The sequence below is a fragment of the Seriola dumerili genome, unplaced genomic scaffold (assembly GCF_002260705.1).
Source record: "Seriola dumerili isolate Sdu_G_001 unplaced genomic scaffold, Sdu_1.0 BDQW01000242.1, whole genome shotgun sequence".
In the NCBI taxonomy this organism is placed as follows: Eukaryota; Metazoa; Chordata; class Actinopteri; order Carangiformes; family Carangidae; genus Seriola; species Seriola dumerili.
This window is the reverse complement of record NW_019174497.1, coordinates 8583036-8606597: the sequence shown is the minus strand read 5'-3', so window position 1 is coordinate 8606597 and position 23562 is coordinate 8583036. Positions and strand designations below refer to the sequence as shown.

The 23562-nt window shown below is 40.1% G+C and overlaps 1 protein-coding gene across 5 annotated transcripts in view; it reads left to right on the top strand.

Moving 5' to 3' along the window:
- The window catches only part of zc3h18 (zinc finger CCCH-type containing 18), a 53218-nt gene that overhangs the window by 28099 nt on the left and 1557 nt on the right, over window positions 1-23562 (top strand). Inside the window, exons 10-19 of one of the 5 annotated variants that reach the window (XM_022756148.1) lie at window positions 5365-5544; window positions 6754-6879; window positions 9459-9551; window positions 9717-9995; window positions 15995-16111; window positions 17825-17833; window positions 17971-18176; window positions 18344-18558; window positions 19084-19180; window positions 22117-22213. In XM_022756148.1, coding sequence (XP_022611869.1) covers window positions 5365-5544; window positions 6754-6879; window positions 9459-9551; window positions 9717-9995; window positions 15995-16111; window positions 17825-17833; window positions 17971-18176; window positions 18344-18558; window positions 19084-19180; window positions 22117-22213 — 1419 coding nt within the window. Of the gene's footprint in view, window positions 1-5361; window positions 5545-6753; window positions 6880-9458; window positions 9552-9716; window positions 9996-15994; window positions 16112-17824; window positions 17834-17970; window positions 18177-18343; window positions 18559-19083; window positions 19181-22116; window positions 22214-23562 lie in introns of all 5 variants that reach the window. The other 4 variants (XM_022756147.1, XM_022756146.1, XM_022756149.1 and 1 more) reach the window with 4 other exon arrangements.

Genomic DNA, 23562 nt, shown 5'->3' with positions numbered 1-23562 from the left:
ATGAGTTAATCTACCCGTGATCTACATGCATTCATGGTTAAGGAGAACTGGTTGATTCTTGCTGCACGCACTATTTGGAAAATGTGGAAATACATCCCTAGTCAAAATTTGGTTGTCAAAGCGACTCACTCTATGCTTTTCAGAACATCTGGGAAGATGAATAAAAACTGATGTTAAAATTATGTAAACGTCACCTTTAATACACTCGTTAGTACACTCCTAAAGACTTGGTACTCTCGCACTCTGATCCTCTCCTCCACCGGCACCTTTCACTTGAGAACTAGTCCTGCTTTCAGTCCTGACACATTAATGTATCTCATCAGTAACATGAATTCACTTTTTTTTCCCCATATTAAGAGAACTAATGATGTCTGCACTCTGCACTGTTTCACCTGTCCTCGCGATTCTCCTCCTCGCAGCTCTTTCGCGAAAAAAAAGCGAGACATTTCTGCAAAAAAAAAACATACACGCTGGGATGTAACGTTAATTTAGGGAAACTTTTCAAGAAGCTGGGTGTGCTTGGATGTTAAAGACATAATATTCGTCTCTAGGGTTGCCACCTTTTATGTGAAAAAAGGAGGCAACTGGTTTGGTTTTACTTGACATTACATTATTCACAGCACTTTGAAGACATGACATGAACGAAAACAAGTACTAGAATCATTTTATTTTCAAATATAGGACGATCTCGTACTATATGGGGTGGGTGGCAACCCTATTCACCTGTTTGAAAAGCCGCAAAATCAGGTTCCCGCCATCCTCAGGCAGCAAATCCAGCGTGTTCGTATTCTTCTTCTTTGGCAATTCCGGATGGCTCTGCCTGATGCACAGATTACGATACAGCACCACTACATTGCTGTAGTGGCGTACAGCCGCAATTGCAGTTACAAATGTCAAATCCACCAAGTACTGAGAAAACAAATACTAAAATTTTGTGGGCAGGCAGGTGTGGCATGAAATTTAACGGAGGTGGTCGCCTCCCAATTCTCTATACAGGAAAAACCTTGTTTGTTTGTTTTTGTCTGAATTTGCTTAAACCCCCATCAGTCTGCAAACATCCTCTTTCCTTCTGTTGTGTTCTGTGGGAATTGGTTTATTTGTGCCACTTCCCTTTTTTTTTTTGATGGCTTCCTCAAAATAAATATTTTGTCAATAATATATATCTAAGAGCTAAAAATAGCCCCCATTGTTGTTGTGGTTCTATTTTTAGCTCAGTGAACAGCGGCAGCGTGACTTGTTTGCTCTTGCATCACACCTGCGGAATTTCTCATTCACAGGAGGATGTGTACCTTTTATGCACTTGCATTGTGTATGTACTCACTAAAGGATGTTTATTCACGTTTCCATTTTTAGATTTATGTTTGATCCTTACAGTTTGAGCAGCACATTGTTCAAAGGCAGTTTCTATTGTAATATTACATCAAAGCATTCTTCTTCTTCTCCTTTGCTCTCACCAGGCAGTAACGGATACAGAGATAGAACACCTTTAAGCATTCATTCAAAGGTTCCGGGACACAGGACCGTTTACACTGGGAATATCCACTCATCATGTTAATTTCCTCAACAAATATTTAGATACACGCGTAAAGATAAACCTAAATCTTATTTTGCAGAAATAAACAGTATCCAATCGTCCATTGCAAATAAAGTCCCACATACAGTGGGCCATAAAGACCACTTTCCCATAAACGTCTGTGATGGATGATGTCATAAGGTTATTACTGTGAATCCTTTGCTTTAGGGTCGACTGAAATAATGATACCATGATTTAAGATAGAGCTAAGATTGAAACTGTCTGTTAATCAGTTGATAGAAATTTAATTGATTTTGATAATTGTTAATACGATAAATAGTTTGTCTTTTCTTTTTTTTCATTTTACAACTAGTTCCAAATAATTTGAAGTTGTGACCTTGTGCTCTGGGGAGCCCAATATTTCTTGTTATTTTATAAACCAAACAATTCATCGCTAGATTTAGAAAATAATTGGCTGATTAAGTGATAATACAAAATCATTTACTTTTTTCAATTTCATTAATCCATTTCACAGAGCCAAACCAATGACTTGTGAAAGCAGGAAGTTACCAGGGGCATGTGTGACGACCCCAATCCAGAGCTAGGACCAAACCCAAAACCTCTGAAGCCTCTGTTCATCTGAGTTACCGCAGCCTTCCTGTGAACCAGTAAAACCAGCTTGAATCAGTCATGTCATGCTCCACTGTCCTCTCTTACAAACAAGGCGTTTCTGCTCACTCTGACCAGTTTTCTGACATGTTTTGACCAGTATGAGCTCACCATCTGGATGTGTGAATGCACTTATGCTGTCAAAACAGCAGGCGTGAGTATGTAAATACGCGACCTGAGACACAGCATTGGTGATACAGGTCCATATGAGATAAGACCCGTATTCTTGATGTTTGGAAAATTCAATAGGACGATGACGACCATGTGACCACAACAGTAGTTATCACTTGATGATTTTGCAGAAGATTGATTAATAAAGTATATCAGAGATACATTAATATTGCGAAATATGTGAAAGTACATTTACTGTGATAGGGCTTTGTATCCACATCACCCATTCCTGCTTTGGAGTTCTAATGTTGGAAAAACACCTCAGATATCTTCCAATATGTTGAGCATCATCACACAAAACCTGTGGAAAACTGCAAGCTGGAAAATTCCCAAAGCATCTGGTGGCTTTATAGATGAAGGTCAACTACTTGCTTCTACCAAGTCGCACATTGAACTGAAGTGATGGTTTTTTTTTTTGACTGAGCAATCTTTTTGGAAGCAGCAAACGTGCATATTTTGAATTTTATGGAATAATGGTGAAACAAATGCTGGATAAGAGCCATTCACTATGTAGACAGTGTCATGTAAAGATAAAAAAAAAAAAAAATCCTTGATAAGGCTAACATGTAAAATTGCATCACACCTCCAGCCACAATAGGAGAAAAAACAAGCTGATGTTGATGCCAAACAGAAAAACCTCAAGTGTTCTTTCTCATGTGAAGTATTCACAGTAAGTTTATTTTGAGTGTAAAATAAATAATAGTTTCAGTTGCAGGTGGTGCTCGCTGAGAGAAGATAATAACACTATCAATATATAAAACAAAAATATATGTTCAAATAACAAATATGATTTTTATTGACTATATGACTTTTATTTTATTCACAGGAAGTAAATACACTGCATTCAGAAGTTATTCAGACGCCTTCACTTTTTGTCTTGTTGCAGTCTTATGCTAAAATCATTTGAATTAATTTCTCTCTCTCATCAGTCTGCAGTCAATACCCCATAATGATAAAGCCAAAACAGAATTTAAGAAACTGAAATATCACATTATCCTTTACTCAGTACTTAGTCAGAGTACCTGTGGCAGTGATTATAGCCTCGAGGTGATGAGCAGTGCCTGGCTTCCTCCAGACATGACACTCAGAACTGAGGTCAGACAGTTCAGTCTTGGTTTCATCAGACAAGAGAAGCTGTTTCTCAGAGTTTGAGAGAGGAGCACTTTAATGTGTCTTTCACTGAGGAGAGGCTTCCATCTGGCCACTCTATCATAAAGCCCAGATCAGTGGAGTGCTGCAGAATTTAAATGATTTCGCTGCAACATAACAAAATGTGAAAATACTTTCTGAATGCACTGGAAGAAACAAAAACCAGTGGCAATTATAAAATTCTATTATAGAAGAGTGGAAATAAATAGGTTTTCAGTCTTGATTTTTCTGACAGTTCTTCGATAATTATCCAGTGGAGTGAGGACATAATTTGCATTACGTTCACATTTTGTGGTTCTAGTAAAGACTTGTAGCAGCTGCATTTAAGACCAGTTGGAGTTTTTTTTATTTTTATTCCATGGAGTGGAAGACCAGAGAGCATGTTACAGAAATCCAGTCTAGATAAAAAATTTCTGCATCTGACTGTTAGAAAGAAATGGGTGAACTTGGGCAATATGACAGAGGTGGAACAAAGCAGCATTAATGATGTTATTGATGTTAACTATTGAATTTAAAGTAAAACTGCTACCATCAAAATTTTGGTGTGGATCTGGTTAAATGTGCGAATCCAGGGATTTTATGACATTTTTGTTAATTTCTCAGGAAATAATGTTTGGATCTTGACCAGACATATTTATGGTGTTGTCATCTATAAGTTTCTACAGCTTGGTGCAGATCAAGATAATAATCCAGATATGGTGGAGAGTTGTACTTAATATTGATATTAAGTAACAGTAGCATCAGTATTTTAGTCAACATACAACTAATAAAATTACACAATAACATCAGTGGTTACGACTTTGCAATGAGATGATGCTGATTTCATCATTTCACACCGTGCGTAATGAAACCACAAGACATAGGTCTCTGCTTGAGAATGAAGACGTGTGTAGGCTTGTCTGGCTTTGATGGTGGTCATTCTAGTTATTGAAATATTGTAATCATGGCACCACCCATGAAATTAAGAGCCACTAAGAAATTCCCTGCTGAAATATTCATCATTAATATGTTTGAGTTTCGGCGTAGTTTCACCTCAGCCATTCTTTCAGATAATAAGTTAAATCGGACATCACTTATGAGGAAATTATGTCATTGCAGCTCCATATATGTTCATCAAGATTAAGTTTCAGTGAAGCAAGTTGATGAGTCAAATACTACTCTGTCACTCTGACACAGCCTGTAAACACAGTGAGAGCGTCTTTATCTGCCAAGCTGTCCCTCCATTGTGTGAAAATACTGGTATGGCAAGGGGGGACACCCTGGATAGGTCACCAGTCAATCACAGGGCTAGCATATAGAGACAAACAAGCATTCACGCTCACATCCACACCTACGGGCAATTTAGAGTCGCCAATTAATCTGTGTATTTTTGGATTATGGGAGGACGCTGGCGGAAACCCGCACAGGCACGGTGTAGAACATGCAAACTCCACACAGAAAAGGCCCGGGCTGAACTTCAGCGATTCACCAACATTTCTGATTTCCAATATATGGATGAATTTGTCCACATGTCCTCTGTGTGATGTGTGAGGGAGAATGTTTACTCGACTGGGCCTACATTTTGGCGTAGCATATACATCTTAGTTTATCAGGGTTTGTTTAAGCGTAGACGTAACATAAGCGTTTTAATAAATGAGAGCAAAAGAAGAACAAGAAAGAAGAAAAACAGGAACAGCAAAAACAATGGGCCTACCGACACAAAAAAAAAAGTGACAAAGGATCTTATAAAGTGTTTGCAATATTTAAAACAGCACAAAGATGCTCAGGTATCAATTTTACCTAAATGAGTAGATATAAGAATGATTTTTACACTGCCACTTGTCACAACAAGCCATTAATCATCTTTTCACTCTTCCCAGCAGGCCGATGGAGCCTCCCTCAAAGAAGGAGGTTGTTCCTTTAATGAGGCGACCAGATGAGTGGAAGGACCCATGGCGTCGGTCCAAATCGCCAAGGAGACGTCCTGGGTTGGGCTCTCCACCACGAGGCCGCCGGAGACATCGGCCCTCAGGCTCCTCCGTCTCTCTGTCCAATTCCTCCAGGTAGGAACTCCTCCTTCAAGTTCTGATTCCCTGTGCCATCCTGACGGCGAAAAATGACTCATGTTTTCAAAAACAAGCAGTATTCACATTATCCTGATGATTAACTCTCTGTGGTCACATTTAACTAATTTATAAGACACACAAAATACATTGGGATGCATAACATTAGATGGAAACAGAAGTATAGTTTGTTGACAAGAGAACTCCACCACAGCTATAATTATATAATCCTTTGTAGATGGAAGAACTCTATGCTCACTCTATTGTAAATTTATTGTAAATCCAGCAAATTGGAAACGGTCTAGACATTCTATTGTATTGTTACTTGAATAATTTAATAATAAAATGAGTAAATACAGAGTTGTTTTATTCCCCACAGGACTGCGTCACTTGTGGTTGAGAGTTGGAAGAAATTTTTGCAATAGATTTTTGCATCTAAAAAAGAAATGAAACCATGAAGGGTTTTTTTTTTTATTTTTTTATAATTGATGCTAAATTAGTAGCCACCTGAGTTTCGGTCATAAATCGGATTTGAAACTAGAGTGAGATGAAAGATAAGAATAAAGTTTCTGTACAGTGATATTTATACAGCATAAAGAACAACAATCACAGCCTTGCCTCTTGATACTAGTACTCATGGTGCTGCTCCAACCTCATTTAAAGAATCTGACAAGAGTCCGTGTCACTTTAAGAACTAGACTGTGGCATTCTCATCGTGGGTGTTTCCAAGGAGCTATTTGTTCAGTTTTCCTATTGCTAACATAGCTAACATTAGCGTTAACAGCTGTTTACTTACCGGTCTAGAAGAAACGTTGAGTTCTTGTACTGCGTCCTGTCCTGGTTTCTCTCCATGCCATGGAGGTGAGGGAGAGAGAGGAAGAGGGGTGAGAGGTCAGTTGGCTGGATGCAGGGGAAGGGAATCTTAGCCTTCATACCCACTACATTTGTGACACAGTTTTCCATTTATGTGTGATGACAGACAGAAGACATTAGAAAGCTCATTATTCAACTGTTTCCACAGACTGTGTAGTACCTCTTCTGACAAGTAAACTGATTTGTACCCCGGTCATTAATCTACATTATTGATATATACATATTGGATCCTCTTTCATAGAAATATTATATCCCTCTCCTGGTCCAGACGTCTTTGGTTGGTTTTCATTTGCCATTCATTAATCTTACGTACGTGTGTTTGTGTGTGTTTTGCAGGTCTTCATCTCGCTCTTCATCCTACACAGGCTCCGGGTCGTCTCGTTCTCGCAGCCGCTCCTCTTCGTTCAGCTCCTACTCCAGCCACTCCTCCCAGCGCAGCTCCTTCAGTGGCAGCCGCTCCAGGTACACAAACCGTGTGTGTCTGTGTGCATCTCCATACACCTAGCTGTTGAATTTGCATCACTGCAAATAAATACAGTTATATAGTCTTTCCTCTACCTCCCTTCAATCTGAGGACATGTTTATACAGTCTGTTCAGTTCTTCTTCTGAACAGTATCAAACATGTTTTTAGCCACTACAAAGCTGTTTCTACCTCCTGTGGGAAACATACGTACATTGTGAAAGCTAGAAGTTAAATGATCTGTTTTAACAGGAAAGGTTATTATACGTCCTCTTAACAACCTCCTCAGTGATATAGGGAGTAGTGCTCTACAGGTTTTGGAAATAATTGCATTTAATCTTTAATGGCATTATGCGAGTAAGCACCGACTAGTTTGACAGTTTGGAATATTTGCTGCTTCGGTTTCTTGACAAAAAGTTCACCGAGAAGATTGAGTTTAATGGAGGCTAAATACTGGAACTTTTTCTTAGCATTAAGTCTGCAAGAAACTATCACATTAATTCTACAATTGTCCTTTATCCACCAGAACTGCAGAGAGAACCATCTCTTTGTTTGAAACAGGCACATATGAGAGACAGGCATGATACAAGTATATTTTATCATATTTTAGTATGAAGCTTCCCTGCTTCCCAACCTCCTCATCTAATTATTGGTAATAACACAAATATACAGCGGCCCAGACGGGGCAACACAATGCAGAAGTCACAACACAAATACAAAAGCAACAACATGAATGCAAATTAAGCCACAACGGAAGTTAAGACACAATGGAGCAGAGCAACGGTCCGTCTGTACTAATACTATAACAATAAATATGAAAATGAAAACAGTATGACAAAAGTACATAAATATGAAAATATAAATAGGTTGAAAAACATTTCTCATTTGTGAAAGCTTAGCGACATTAATCAGTTACCTAGCAACAATGTTTTGCTTAGTTGTCAAACTGCTTCAGAAACTTTCCAGGTCAAAATAATACCATCAACCTAGAGTGCCGTGGTAGCCAAGTGGTTAGAGTGCATAGTATTTTCTGAGCAGTGACTCTGTGGTTTGACTCCCGGCCGGCCGGACTTCTTGCTGCATGTCTTTCCTCTTCTCTCTGTCCCTGTATTTCCTTTCTACACTGTCCTGTCAAATAAAAGCATAAAATGCCTGACCTGGAACAATTTGGGATTTGGGTATTTTATGCTTTTATTTGACAGGACAGGCTTTTGCATTCGTATTGTAGCTTTTGGTTTGTGTTGACCCATCTGGGCCACTGTACAAACAAGAGTATTTTCAAATTTTCAAAACTATTTCATAAAGTTACTCTCAATAAAACCCCACACTTGCTGCAGAAGTTTCATTATCAGTAACTTAACAGAACATGAAAAACTACATACAAGTTGAAATGATTGGACACAGTCAGTGAATGTAAGCTGTGTTTGTGTGGCATAGAAACACAGAGCAACAGCGGTGGTGTGACTTGTCTCATGACATGACTGTGTTGCACTGATGGAATCAGTGCTGTGGAACTAGACATTGTACTGAATCTACCATGTTCTTGTAGAGCAGGTAATTACTACTCCTCAGTGTTTTTGACCCGCCTTTATCAGCAGCTGGCCTTTATTTGTTAGTGTAATGCTGATAATAATAAAGCCTAATAATACTATGTCTGATTATTTTGACATTGATTGTTCAGCTACAGTATGTTATATGTAAACGGAAGGACACGTAAATAACGTTCACATTAACTGACATAAAAACAAATCTGCCACACTGTCACTGTGTAAATGTTACCTGGGAATTTGACAACAAAGCCAAACAATGGTTTCAACCTGCTGAACTATGAGAAGCTGATATGACAGGGTTATTTATGGAAAAAGAAAAAATTGTTGTTACTGAAAGCGAGTAGTTCAGGCGAAGGTCCGCGCCGGGTAAGTGCTAGAGGCAGAATAGAAATGTCATCAATGCGCCCACTCGCTCGTTCACATGTCAGCTCAGTCAGACATTACACGCACTTTGTACTGGGAGCTGGCAGGGTAAAGTCCATTTAACATCCGGTCCCACTGATTCAGACATTTGCATTCTCACATACAGCTCTTCCGGGTAATGTCTACATAAGTTCAGGGTTGCAATGTATGAAAACAACTATATGAGGTGAACATAGTGGCGCATTCAGCAGCTAAAGAGCCAGATATTTCTCTAATGAGATGGTAGAAGGCAAAAACTGGGCTAAAAGAAAGTGAATATTGGATGTGGAAATAAGCAGCTCTTTGCTAACAAAACAGTTATGCACTTATTTAGATTTCACATGAACTTCAATGATGATAACATCATTTCTGAGATCTGTAATCATAGAGTCTTGGAAATACACTTTGAAGAAAACAAAATCTACCTGCAAAAACATTCAACTGGACAGTTTTTTCAGGCAGCATTTACTTTGCTTACACTTGAAACACATCGAAGCACAATTCTTGAACTTTTCTGAATGACACAAAGCAACATTATAAAACCATAGAATACTTGTGTGATGTGATCTAATCTTAAAATTAAACTGCATGATGACACTTTCATGACAACTTTACTGTTGATTTCTAGGTCTCGGTCATTCTCCACATCTCCCTCTTCGAGCCCAACGGCACTGAGGAATGCAAAGAACAAACCAGAACTTTCTCCTATGTTAGCTAAAGGGTAAATCTTAATCACTTGCACCAGTTTAAATCATCAATCAATTATCCAGCATCATATTGCATCATGCCTGTTTACTGATTATTATTTATTGATCATTAGCTAGAGCATTCTTTCTGTCACTGTCTACACGCTTGAAAAACAATGAGTGTCTTTTCCCTCTCTAAGAGTACCGCTGAAGCCGGGTGCCATGCCTCCCCCACGCAGGGACAAGCCTCCCATGAAGAAAGCTCCCAGTCCTCCTCCACCTGGTGGACCGCAGGGCAGGCCTTCCAAACCCATGCTAGAGGGAGGGAAGCCTCCCACCAATCCCCGGGAGGCTGGAGGCGCGGGTGGCGGGGCTAGTGGTAGTGGAGCGGGAAGACCCCCGCCACCACGAGAACCTGGAAAGCCTCCCAACCCGAGGGAGGGAAGGCGGAAAGAACGACAGCAGCATCCTCCTCGGAGGTAGGTGTCTCACCTTCAAGCTCCTGGTTCATTTTGTGGCAATAGGACTAGTGCTGTTAAAAAAAAAACTCATAATGCATTGATACATACATTTTGTATTATCCGCTACTAGGTCAGACTTCACTGAAAATTTTATTTCAGATTAGATTTTTGCAGTGCCCTTTTTACTTATTCGACTTCTTCATCTTCCGTAACGAAATTTTGGCACGTAACCAGTCATGCCGCTTTGAGAAAACCCAGACAATATATACATATATATCGATACATGCAGCTTGATCGGGAATGGTGTGCTATGACTTTTCTTAGTGATTTGAGTAACAATGGCGACGTTAATGGAGATAAAAGGCAAAAAAAATTCTCATAGAGAATGAATGGGGAGACGACCAAACCCACACCTCTTTGGAGCTCTACCGCTGCATCAGAAATGGTGGAACAATAAACAGGACACAAGACTTGAGACTCTTATGGGTTAAATTGATATTTTGAGGACTATTACGATTTTCACAAAATTAAATAAACACAGTTTACGTTTTGGGTAATTTTTAGAAACCAAAAAACAGAGTTAAGGGGACTTTGTAAACTGCGATAAAAGCTCAAGTGTAAACTGTTAGGATCCAATTTTTGAACACAACTTTAATCTTAAAGGCTGATTAGGGAGACGGAGGGGGTTGTGTATGTGTATGATTGTGTACACACACATACATTGAAAGACAAACTCCATCACCACCATATGGATATTAACTGTATAAGTGTCTCAACTAGGGCTGGGCAATAAAACGATAGCAATAATTAAATTTTTAAATTAAATAATTTACCTCGATAGAAACATAAAAAATGTTCGATAAATGTTCGATATTATTAATGCTTATAGCACACCCACAAATGAATCATGAACGGCCAATCATGTCGCAGGAATAGAGGTCTGCATTGCACAAGTTAGGATGCACGGTGAGAGGTGTAAATACAGGCCAGCACGTGATATTATTTTCAGACGCACGCAGAGGATGACGGGCTGTTTCATCACTTGAAACAATATCAGCTGTTCGAACACACAGAAAGTAAGAAATTACAGGGCCAAACGAGTGTTAACGCACCCTCGACGAGCCCCAGGCCTGTACCCTGTGCAAATCTTCTTTTTATTTTTTTATTTATTTTGCAGCTGATCATGTTTCATGTGTGTTGTATCACACCGCAGAACTTAATTTTCTATTCACTTTGTTGAGTAAAAAGGACTGAAAATGATTTTGATTTTAATCAGGCATATTTTATCAAATTCTGAATGTTTGTACCTCAGAGTTTTTAATGTTCTGCTGTTTGGCACGTGTTTGTCATGTTCTGACTAAACAGAACAGTTTAAAACTACAATTGACTGTCTGATTCTTCAACTTTCACCTCAACTGCCATTCATACAGGCACAAGACTCTGTAAGAGGCCACTTCCATAGGTCACCTGGAGAGGCGTTAATATGATGAACGTTGACACTGCTTCTTGGTTGAATTTGCGCTCGGTTTTTTGGTCATAGGTTCAAATGTGCACATGAATGGTTGTTTGTCTTTATATGTCAGCCCTTTGATAGACTGGTGACCTGTCCAGCGTGAACCCGGCCCTCACGCGATGTCAGTCTCATGCCAAGTGTAAAAAGTACAACTGGAGAAAAGAAGGGAAGCAGTAGGACCAGTGTTTATGAATCAGTCTTCAAATTTTACATTTAAAAGAAATATTGACATAATTGGATACAAGCTATTTAACCAGTTGATCTGGTTGTTTTGTTTGTTTTGTTAGAAGCATATTTTGCATCATTTTCTTTTTATAGACCAGTGTGGGGATGGGTGTCGTTAAGATTTTAATGGTACTACTACTTTTATCGATGCTGCTTACCGATCCGGTACTTAAACAGCACTCTTATCAGTGCTTTTTGTTATTTTGTAAGGAAAAAAAAATTAAGAACAGAATTAACATTGCTTTATTTTTTCATATGTACTCAATTAACATTCTTGAGTAGCAAACTTCAACAGCACTGAATCAATCACTATTATAGACTGATTTTGTAATAATGGAAATGTAATACACAGTGATTTACTACAGGACTTTTCCTTTGACAGTATTTCTGCTGTGCAGTAGTTTGACCGGCAGCCCGCTCATCAGTAAACCCTGAGTTTCACTGGAAATTTCCGCCCTTGCGTAAAAAAAAAACACACATTTGAAAGTTTATTTCTCTCCATTGTTGGAGAGAGATCGAGAGGAAATCTATTTTCCTAATTTCTCCAGCACCGAGAGTATAACCGATAACATCAAAGCTTATCGATGCTACGGCCTTTGAAAATGTAGCCGCAGAGCCCGTTTAATACCGGGTTTCGGTACCCATCCCGACCATTGTGTACTGTGTATACATGTTTTTTGTTTCTATCTAAATTAGCCCTAAAAAAAATGCTTTTTTATCTACACAAAATAAGATTATTTGCTCATCTTTTGGGTTTCGGGTGTGTACATTTGAGTGGGAGAATGTGGCCTGCCTCTGGTTTGTTTACCCAGTTTGTATTTGCAAGAAAATATGCCAACAGTGGATGAAGTAATAAAATTGCATCAGGCAGAGCAAATGTGTTTCCAAACACATTTACATAATTGTGAGTTTGTGTGTGGCACGAGTGATACTGCAGGTGTATCCCCCAGCTGTGCTTTTAGTTGGAAAGACCATTGGTATTGTGTGTGTGGGCGAGGTAGTGGGTGGATGGCTTGAGGAAACACTCCACTGAGTCGGTGAGTTTTGTGCAAATTGTTTGTGTGCATGTGTGTGTGTGTGTGTGTGACAGAGAGCAACATCAGCCAGAGAGGAAGGACAGTTAAAGGGCAGGGAATAACAGTGAGAGTTTGTGAGACTCCTTTCATCTGTGTGTGTAGGTGTAAGTGTGGGCAGCATGGAAAATATCCAGGAAAACCAGTTCCAACACCTGTTTATTCTGTTGGTAAACTACTTTCTCAGACTCTAGATTAGATACTAGATACTACCTGGGGGCAGCAGGATGGAGTAACATTTTGATTATGTTTGAGGAGATAGCTGCAGTGTCTTTGTTTGTTGTTCCATTAAGACGTGGAATGACCATGGCCAAGCACTCCCATACTTAAGTTGGGTGTGTGGCTGCGTGCTGGTTGGCTAGTCAATAGCGTGGTTAAAGAATGATAAAGATGTAAGGACAGGTGTCCCGTGTGGTGCAATAAAATTAAAATGCCAGGCAAGTACACTTTGTACATTCACACAGTACTGAGAGCAGATCAGTCTAATGAGCCAAACCAAAAGCACACACAGTGAAGATGGTATAGGCATTATTCATGTGTCACAATTAGAAAACCACAAGCATAACTAAATGATTCGATTTAGTTCCTTCAGTCTCAATATCTTAAACAGTGGTACGCGTGACTTGAACACTTGAATAGAACTGAGCCATTGTTGACATTACTTACACCTGTGCTTTTTCTTATAAGGACAAGTTAAAATATCAGCTGTTAAAAAAAAAAAGTTCTTCTCCAACGTAGCCTCATCTGACGTTAAAATAAGCCAAATTGTGAGTGTCTGTATTAATGTCCCAGTACTGTGACAGATTAAAATACAAAGTCTGACACTGGAAATGTAGAGGATGAAATTTGCTGTTGGTTTCTGTCTTCTGTAATAAAGATATGATGCAGGAGTAAAAGCAACCAGAAAATAAACTATGTTCATGCTCTACTCACATATTATAAAACTCATCAGATTTGAAATGTGGATCGTGTCAGAATCGTGTAAACAGATATGAACAACCAGGTGTCTCTAAGTTCCCTGCAGAAGTCATATCCCAAATACGATATGATCAAAACCAGGATATGTTTTATAAAGGGATACTGGAGCGCCTGTAAACTTACTCACTGACCTGATAGGAAGGCCTGTCATTGTAACACGGTGTTGATATGAAAAGACCATTCAGTTTGTTGTTTTGTCTCTCTCAAACCTCGGTATATCATGTTGGGGAGCACTTTCTGTCATGACCAATCACAGACATTTCCCACTATTAAGTTTTATTTGGCCGCAGTTTCAGCCTTCCATGTGGGTTATGTTGAAATGCCATTTGGCCAGCATTCCCTGATAAGGAGGTTTATGGAGGCAGCCCACGTGGCTCTGGCCTGCATGTAAACCCACAGTTGACCACTGTTTATAGCCAGTCTCAGGTTTCCTTTTGAGCAATTGGAGTAGGGCTGTGTATTGGTAAGGATCTGGTGATACAATATGTATCATGATACATGTAACATCCAACATCATAGCATCATGCCACATCAAAACTACTGTTTGTGCTGTCTGAGCAAAGGAGTTATTATTACAATTCTTATTAATGCTACATCATTAAAAAAAAATAATAAAGTGCTTACAGGATCCTGTGGTGTATTCACCATATTACTGAAGCCTTCATTCTCCCTCTCCAACACTGACAGGGCGCTCTTCTTTCAGTGTTTCCTACAGGTTGAGAATTTACTTGCAAGTGGCCAATATGCAGGCAGAGACTCGTGCATTTTCAAGGGGGAGAGTGTAACTCATGTTAGTGTCTGTGGCTACAATTTACAGATGTCCCTAAAACGCCTCACATGCATACTTTAAATGGTGACAGTTTTAGCTAACTGACTCCATTATACTTCCTGTTTGCATCCTGAAAACATGGGAATTGTAGTTCCATAAATTACAGCATAATTATTTCCCCAAATCAAAGTAAGACAAAGTCTCCATGAACTATGGTTATTTCACATGGGGTTGTGTGAGGTACTTATTTATAGTCAGTGTATTGCCTGCAGTAGATCTGGATCGGTGTGCTCTCAGTTTGGAGAAAAAGACACAAATACTGACTCAGAAGCTGAGTGATGAGCTGCTGTGGACGCGGTCAGCAGATGAGATGGGGACTGAAGTTTGCGACTCAGACTCAAGTCGCAATAAAGTCGCACAGCGACTTGAGACTTGACTTGAACTCTAGATTTGGGACTCGTGAAGTCTTAATTTTTTATTTTTTGGCGCATTAACATGATGAAATGTCTGGTGTGCGGGACGTCATTTCCTCATAGGGCTCATAGGGCTCACAGGTGGTGTGTGTGGTGATCAGACCAGTGGAGCAGACTACACGACACACTGTGGTTCTGTGTAGCCGTCATCTCCCTCACGTCTGTCTCCAAGAGAACTACCTTCGGCTCAGGTTCAGTTCGGTCTCGCGTTTATATCTTTATCATTGTTTAAACTGAGGCAGCAGTGGACTGCATCCAGACATCCAGAAAAATCCAGATGCTTCAAATAGTTGTGCATCCACCAGCAGTAACTGCAGACAACAGACAGGAGGAGCAGAGCAGCAGAGTGGGTTCAGACCACAGCTCCCAGTACAGCTCCCTGTGAGTCCAGTTTTATATAATAGGCAGCAAGCAGAGGACAACAGGAAGAGTTTATTTGGAGGTATACTGTTAAATGGCTTTATTTTCTGCTCTTGCTTCATCAGAAATTCTAAGTAATTAAAGTCTTGAAAGTATTTGATCAGCTCACAATTACAGAATTTTACTACAGAAAGATCCAGTGAAGGAGAAAAACTACTATAATGAAGAGAGGTCTGGTGTTGTATTTACTGCTGCACTGTCCAGTCTGAACTCTAATCTCTAAAGCTATTAATTTATACAGAGGAAAAAGATCCACAGTTTAATGTGCTGGTTGTTCTTTCTGATATGTTGTTCTCCTCTGTTTGCTACGTGATTCTCCTCTGTTTGTTACCTTGTGGCAGCAGCAGGGAACAGAATGCTTAATACAGCCATAAGAGACTTGACTTGACTTGTTTTAGCCACTTAAAAATGCCCACCAAGAATCATTTGATACCTTGCATTTCTTTGGTTTTGAGTTTGTATTGTTTTTTAATAAGCTTATATAATTGCTGAACAAGGAGCTGGTTAGTTCACACAACCTGCTTGGTTCTCAACTTTGTTCTCAGTTCTTTCCCTCTTTCTTCCAGGCGAACTGTGAGTGGGAGTGTCAGTGGAACTGGTAGCAGTTATACTGGTTCTAGCTCCAGATCCAGATCCTCGTCCAACTCCCTCTCACGCTCGCGCTCTGGATCCAGAAAATCCAGGTACTTGCCCATGTGAAGATCTTCATTGTCATCACAACTGCAGTATTTAATATAATAGGCTACTCTTACACACAGAGTTGTTCTACGTATGTCTTGAAAATTGAGTGTTTTTTTTGATTGACATTACTATGGCACGTTAACAATAACTGGAGATAGAGCATGTTGGCTCATAATGTAACTTTAAATGAACACATACATGCAGGTGATGATGACAATCTTTAGAGTTGTCTGCAATTTCACTTATTGGTGGACGATCTGATGATTTATATCATGGACGATCTTACTTTGCGTATGACCTACTTTTCAGATGAATTTTACAGATCGCGACATTAAAAGTTTCTATATTTAGATATTTAATTTTACACGTTCAGTCACTGCTAACCAGCCCATTGTTAACTGTTAAACAGCTAGCCCGCTAACTGTAGCTGGAGAAAAGAAGTCTTTATTCTGCTCTGCATCCTTGGTGGGCTTGGCATGGAGCTACATTTAGCAGTTTTCCACCTGAGCAGACCAAGAACCACTGTCACCAACTGCAGTCCAAGACAGTGGAGTTACAGTTCGTCTTTGGGACAAGAGACCTATCAGCAGGCAGGACAGCCTGAGCTGGGACCAACCAGGGCTAGCTGCGTAGTCAGTGTGTTACCTGCAGTAGATTCAGATCAGCGCGCTGCCAGTTAGGAGAGGCGGCCAGGATCCACTAGCAGAACGATGTGTCGCTGTGCACAGGGCCAGCAGAAGAAAAAAAAACACCCACCGAAACAATCCAATATCCGTTTGGGTGTATGCTCCATGTAGAATAGAATATTAGAACTACCATGTTCCTATGCACAAGCGCACCTATGGAGTGCAGTGTAATATGTCGCAGGTCTCGGTAGGTGCGCTCGTGCGTCGGAATACGGTAGTTCAGCGGTTGAAAAAATGTCGTGCCAAAAGAAAGTGCTGTCTTGAGGGGAAGATGAACCGCTGAAAATATTCTACACGAATATTCTACATTTAAACGGATATCGGACTGTTTCAGTGGGTGTTTTTTTTAATTAACGAACTTTCCCTTTAACAGAAGACACCATTGTGGGCAAAGAGTAGTGGCGAGCTGACAAACATCCGAAAGAAACGTCTAAGTAGCGGAAAGATACAAATCACAACTTCCAGTCAGGACTTTCACAATAAAATAGGAGAGGAAACAGAATGCACATCACAATTAACGTTGTGAATTGTGATTCTACTCTAAAGATTGTCTTATGATCTTTTTGCCATATTACCAAGGTTAAGAATTCTGTGCACACAGTTTATAAGCTGTGGTGTCGGATTCATTGTCACTACCCTCAGATCTGTAAACACTGCATTTGAATAGATGCACTCAAATGACTTTGTTTGGAAGTAAAAAGCATATTAAATACAGTGTTACACTGTGAAAGTGGCATAACACCCAATGGAATGTGCGTGCTGTAAATTTTAGTGAAGTTCTACCTGTAGAATGTAGAAAAGCGATGTTTGAACTTTCTCAAAAACCACTCATCCAAAAACTTTCACAGTCCACATTGCATTTCCTTGGTCCTTAGCAATATGCCGCCAAGTTTGAAGTCAGTCAGATGAGCAGTTGTCAAGGAAAACATTTATATATTTCCATTTATAGTTAGATGCAGCCTAACGTGGTTTCATTTTCTGTTCTTCTCTTTCTCTTCTTCATGTGATGTCTGTTTGGAAACCATCCAGGAAATCCAGGTGATGATACTTATTATTCTGTGTGTGTGTGGGTGTGTGTTGTGTATACACAGCGATCAGTCAGAAGCACTGTTGGTATCTTCCCCATGTGACTGAGAATCAGCACCTCACAGTCAAGCTGTCATCTTTTGCCACAGATCGCTGAGTGTGAGCAGCGTGTCGTCGGTGTCATCAGCGTCGTCCAGCAGCAGCTCTGTGCGTAGCGCAGACTCGGATGACATGTACGCTGACCTTGCCAGCCCGGTGTCCTCAGCTAGCTCCCGCTCGCCGACACCAAATCACCCCCGCAAGGAGCGAGGAGCTGTGCGGGACCGGCCTCCACATGGAAGAGACAAGAACAGGGGTTAGTATGGGACACAGTCCCTGTACAGCAGGCACACAGGACACATGACACAGACTGATACACAACAGCATCACATACAAACTATAAACTCTCATGTAGAAGCTGGAATTCAAATAATGGCCAAGTCTCAGTTAATCGGTTCCCATGTTTCCCTGTCCTCATCACAGAGAGACCATCAAAGAAAGATGAACCCTTCAGGGAGGATCGCAGGAAGATCGACCCATCAGGTGCCCCACCTAGAGGAGGCAACCCTGTGCCCAGATCGGGACCTGGTAGCAGGGGTGGCCACCCTGTACATCCCCCACCTGGTGCCATGGGCCCCCCTGGAAGCTACGGAGGTTCAGGATCCCACAAAGACATCAAACTCACCCTCCTCAACAAGGTTACTGTTGCTCTTCATCTCATTTTTTAAGGCTCTGTTCACCCAAATCACGAAAACTGTATTTCCTCACCTACCAGTAGAAGTAGAAGAATTGAGCAAACCACATAACCACATGTTAATTAGTGAGTTTTAGATGTGCTGGTAAGTGGCTTTTGTTGCCTTTGTCAGAGCCAGACTGGCTGTTTCCCCTGTTTCTACTCTGTATGCTTGTTTTACTAAGTATTTGACTCACACTTCTCACTTCATGTTTAGTGTAAAATCATGAACGTGATCAATGTTCTCTTCGCTCTATTAGAAATAATGCTAATTTTCATATTTGCCAAAATGCCAAACTATTCTTTTAAATTCTATTCTCTTAAAGTTTCCCTCCACTCAGCCAATGCAATTCCATACTTGCATGAAACAATGTGCACAGCTCCTCTAAAAAGCAGTGGGTAAACCTACATCCTGATTACTTGAAGCAGAAATTCTAATTGTGTGGATGATTTTTTTTTATTTTTTTTTTTTTATTTAATTCTATATAAGCAGGGAGATAAAGGCAACAGGAAGAGATACCTGCCTTCAGACAAAGACAGGCCAGGTTCTCCCGCCAGCAAGAGGATGGCCATGTCTCCAGACAGAGGTGAGAAACTGCTGACTAACAGCACACAAACTTTTTCTCACACATACGCACATACACACACACACAGACACCAGAGCTAGACCAGTATATGGGAATGTTACTGCGTCTTGTCCATCTCTGACGTGATGGATTTAATGCAGTTTGCATAGTTACAGTATCTGTGGGAAACCTTTAACCTGAATTAATTCTGATGTGACATTTTGGACATATTCCACAGACTTACAACTGGAAAAGGTTTATTGGTATGCCAATAAACCATGTGGTACTGGCATTTGTGAATATTTTGGTAACATTTATCCATGATAATTTTTGTTCACGCTGAAAACGTTGTTTGATTAATCAGTCAGTCAACAGAAAATCACTCTGCAAGGTGTAATCATTGCTATATCATTTTATTTTATCAGTTCAATATGTCAAACATCAGCTGGTTTCAGCTCCTTAAGTTTGACAGCTTGTTTTTTTCACTATAAATTAAATACCATATTAGTTTTATTGTCATTTATTTATTTAACTTTTTATTGACTGAACAAATCTGAATAAATCTTTTTTAGATTCATTGATAATGAAAGTAATTAGTTGCATCTCCAGCAAAAATATTCAGATAATGTTTCCTGAATTATTAACAAAGATGATGTCCATGATGATGCATCTGACTTGTGTATGTGTCACAAGAAAAGAGATTGCCTTCAGTTTCATCCTGTAATAAACATTTTTATCAGCTCCCTGAAACAGACAATGGGGATGATCTTAAACCCACTATCCTCCTGCTTTCTCCACCATGACAATCTGTGGTGAAGGTGAAGTGTTAATCCTGCTATGAAGAGGAAGTGTTGGTCATCAGCCCACATTAGAAAAAAGTCAATTGTGTTTCCATACTTACACACATGTAACAGCTCTTATCAGGGTAAATGATTTTAGAATGACCTGTTAAAGCCAACGCTGTGACCATTTTATAACTGTTGGAAATGTTTGTACAGTCCGTTATCTGGTCCAGTTTTCCCCCACCTGAACGGTCAACATTTGTTTTTCAGTAGGGCTAATATGATTAAAAAAAATCATATTGAGATTATTTTCACAGATATTGAAATTGCAATAAGTCACAATTTCAGTAGGCATGGTAATTTTTGCATTCAATTTTCACTGGAAAAAAAAGTCTCCACCAATCCAGCTTGTTCCCTTACGAATGGAGAATATGATTCGAAGGCTGGGGGCATCTCTTTAATGCTACATTTATTATCGTATGTCATGACACAGTTTACCTTTTATTAAGTAATTATTGGATAGGTGTTGGATATTGCACTTGACTATATTGCTGTTTCAATTGTATTTTGTTTAATTGTTCAGCCCTAGTTTCCTGGCAACAAAGTTGATATGATATAATGTGGGTCCTCCCACAAGAGTAACCTCATTATTATTTAATTGTTACATTCCTGATCTCTGGTTATTCAACAACACAATGTGTGTAATTAAAGTTATGCTGATGACACACCTGTATCTTTAGCTATATTCATTAAGCAGCAAATGAACAGAGACATGATATTCCAGCGTCCTTCATCATACCACCTGTTCAACAAGCTTTAAACATGTAGAAAAGTTTTTTACACGAGCGCAGTGCGCTAACATTAAGCTAATAGTGAACTGTTATAAACAAGCTAAAAGGAAAACTTTCTGTGTGGAGACTGCAGCTTCATTTGCCACAAACTTTTGTAACAGCTACCAGTTACAGTTACCTGTAGCAGAGAGATGACCGATAGTGACCTTTGTCTATGTTCTTCATTCAGCTTCACTGAGAAAAACTGTATATGCACACTTCAATATTTGTTTATTTATTGTAAGTCACATCGTCATCACAAATCTTCCTCATATCATGCAGGCCTAGTTCCCAGCAGGAGCACCAGCACAGAAGCTGAATCATGAGCTGCTGTGGATGGGCTCAGCAGAAAAACCTATTTTAGCCAAATGCCCACAGAAAAAACTAATATCAGTTTAAGTGAACACTATATTTTGAATATTCCTAACACTTTATCTGCTGTCAAACAGCCCTTTGGAACTACATTTTTCAACTGTTGAACTACCATATTCCTACGCACAAGCGCACCTACACTAAGCTCTGTCTGACTCAAACAGCTGATCTGCGTAATAATACAGTAGTTTAGGTGTTCCCAAAATGTGCTTTTTCCCTAAATGCCCTTTTTCAAAGGGCTGTTTGACACCAGATAAAGTTTTGAAAATATTCAAAACAAAGTGAACTATTAAACTGATATTAGTTTTTTCTTTGGGTATTTTTAAGTGGATAAAATACATTTTTGTGGCTGACCCCATCCACAGCAGCTCATCACTCAGCTTCTCCTGCTGCTTCTCCAAACTATGATGGCGCTGATCTGAATCTACTGTAGCTAATACACTGACTGTAGATAAGTACATCACACAACCTGACGTCAAATAACCCGAACTATCACTTTAATGTCTTTGATTTAAATCAGACAAAGTTGAAATGTAAAAATGTCCCTCTTACTGCTGAAATCATGCTGTATAGAAACCCAGCTGTTCAGCACTGCTGAGCTTTTCAGCCTCATTGTTTTGATTTCAGGTTCCACACATTCACTGTTTGGTTCAGTTGTACCACGTTATGAACCACTGTGTGTAGCTCGATTCACAAGCAGACAAACATGCCACAGAGGTCTCTATGGTTTCATTACTTCTTGTTCCGTTTCGGATTTGAAAGTACTGTGTTGTTGTTAAATACCAATGTCCATTCTGTCATTTAATTTCTGTCACAAGCCCACATCCCTATTTAAGTGGAAGTTGAGACATTTTATGAAAACTTAAACAGCTTTTAAGAGAGACTTACACTCACAGAACCACAGTAATGTGGGTTGAATGAACTAACACTTCAGTCCTAACAGCCTCATTAACTCTCACACTGGTGTTTTCAGGCCGTGATAAAAGGATACCTGGCCGACCCCCACTCTCCCCTCGAATGGATCGGCCCAGAGGCCAAGGGCCGCGACCCTTGCCCCCCCACGGAGACAGGTTGGTGCAAATGTCTGCTTGTAATTGCTGTATGACTGTGATATTCATCGTTTAACACTGTATCACACAACAACAGAAGTCAACAGTCGTAAAAATGGGTATTCAGCTGGAAGTGTGGAAATTCTGAAGTCAACTTTTCTTTGTGACGTATGGCCCTTATCACCGGCAGCGATCATGTTGACTCAGGCCAGACATGGCAGGGATTTCAGATCATGAAGTTTTTTCTGACCACAAGTGCTTTGCCAAAATGAGGATGTCACAGAGGTGGAAGCACATCGGTATTACACTATCTCTGCACGTGTCATTCACTGGCTCTCGAGCAAAATCCCCAATATGCAACAGGTGCTCTGTGACAGGGCTCAGAAAGTGTTCAAATATCAAGTACAGAGGATAAACAAAATATGAACAATTGAAATGACTCATCTTTAGTTATTTGGATGCTGTGATATTGGCAGCAATGGTCATCCCCCAGGTCAGGAGTTTCAGTTAATGTTCATCAAACATCAGAATGAGGAAAAAATGGGATCTCAGTGACTTTGACCGTGACATGATTGTTGGTGTCAGACAGCTGGTTTGAGTTTTTACAGATAACCACTTTTTACAACTGAGGTGAGCAGAAAAGAATTTTAGAAAGTAGAACATGTCCAACCTTGAGGTGGATGGACTACAACAGCAGAAGACCACGTCAGGTTCCACTTCCTGTCACCAAGAACCTAGTCTGATGGATGTGGATTTGTGCTGAGGCAGCAGATGGTCGGGTCAGAATCTGAATCCATGGACCAACCTGCCTTGTGTCAACAGTCCAGGCTGCTGTTGGTGTGATGGTGGGGGGAATATTTTCTCGATGCACATTGGGTCTTAAAGGGATAGTTCAGTTTATTTGACGTGGGGTTGCGTGAGGTGCTCATGAATAGTCCCAGTCAGGAAACCTGACCAGGAGCACCTGGCAGAGTGGCATTGCGATGCGTTGCTATGCACGGGGGCCACAAGAAAAAACATTTTTTGAAGACTTTTAAAAACATCCACCGGCAAAATCCAATATCTTTTTAAATGTACACTTCATGTAGAATATTTTCAGCGCTTTATCTTCCCATGAAAGCAGCACTTTCTTTTGGCACTACATTTTTCCACCGCTGAACTACCTACACACAAGCGCACCTACGGACTGCACTGACCATCTGTGAGCCAAATGCAACGTGACTTGAGTTGCAGCTTCCCCATTTGTTGTTGCTCTTTCATAATGAATTAGTGTAAGCACTTTTCTTTAGGGTTTTTTTGTACAGCCTTCAGTGTTCGGAGTGAGCCTAACAGGTGAGCCACCAGGGCGGGTGAGCCACCAGGGCGCCACA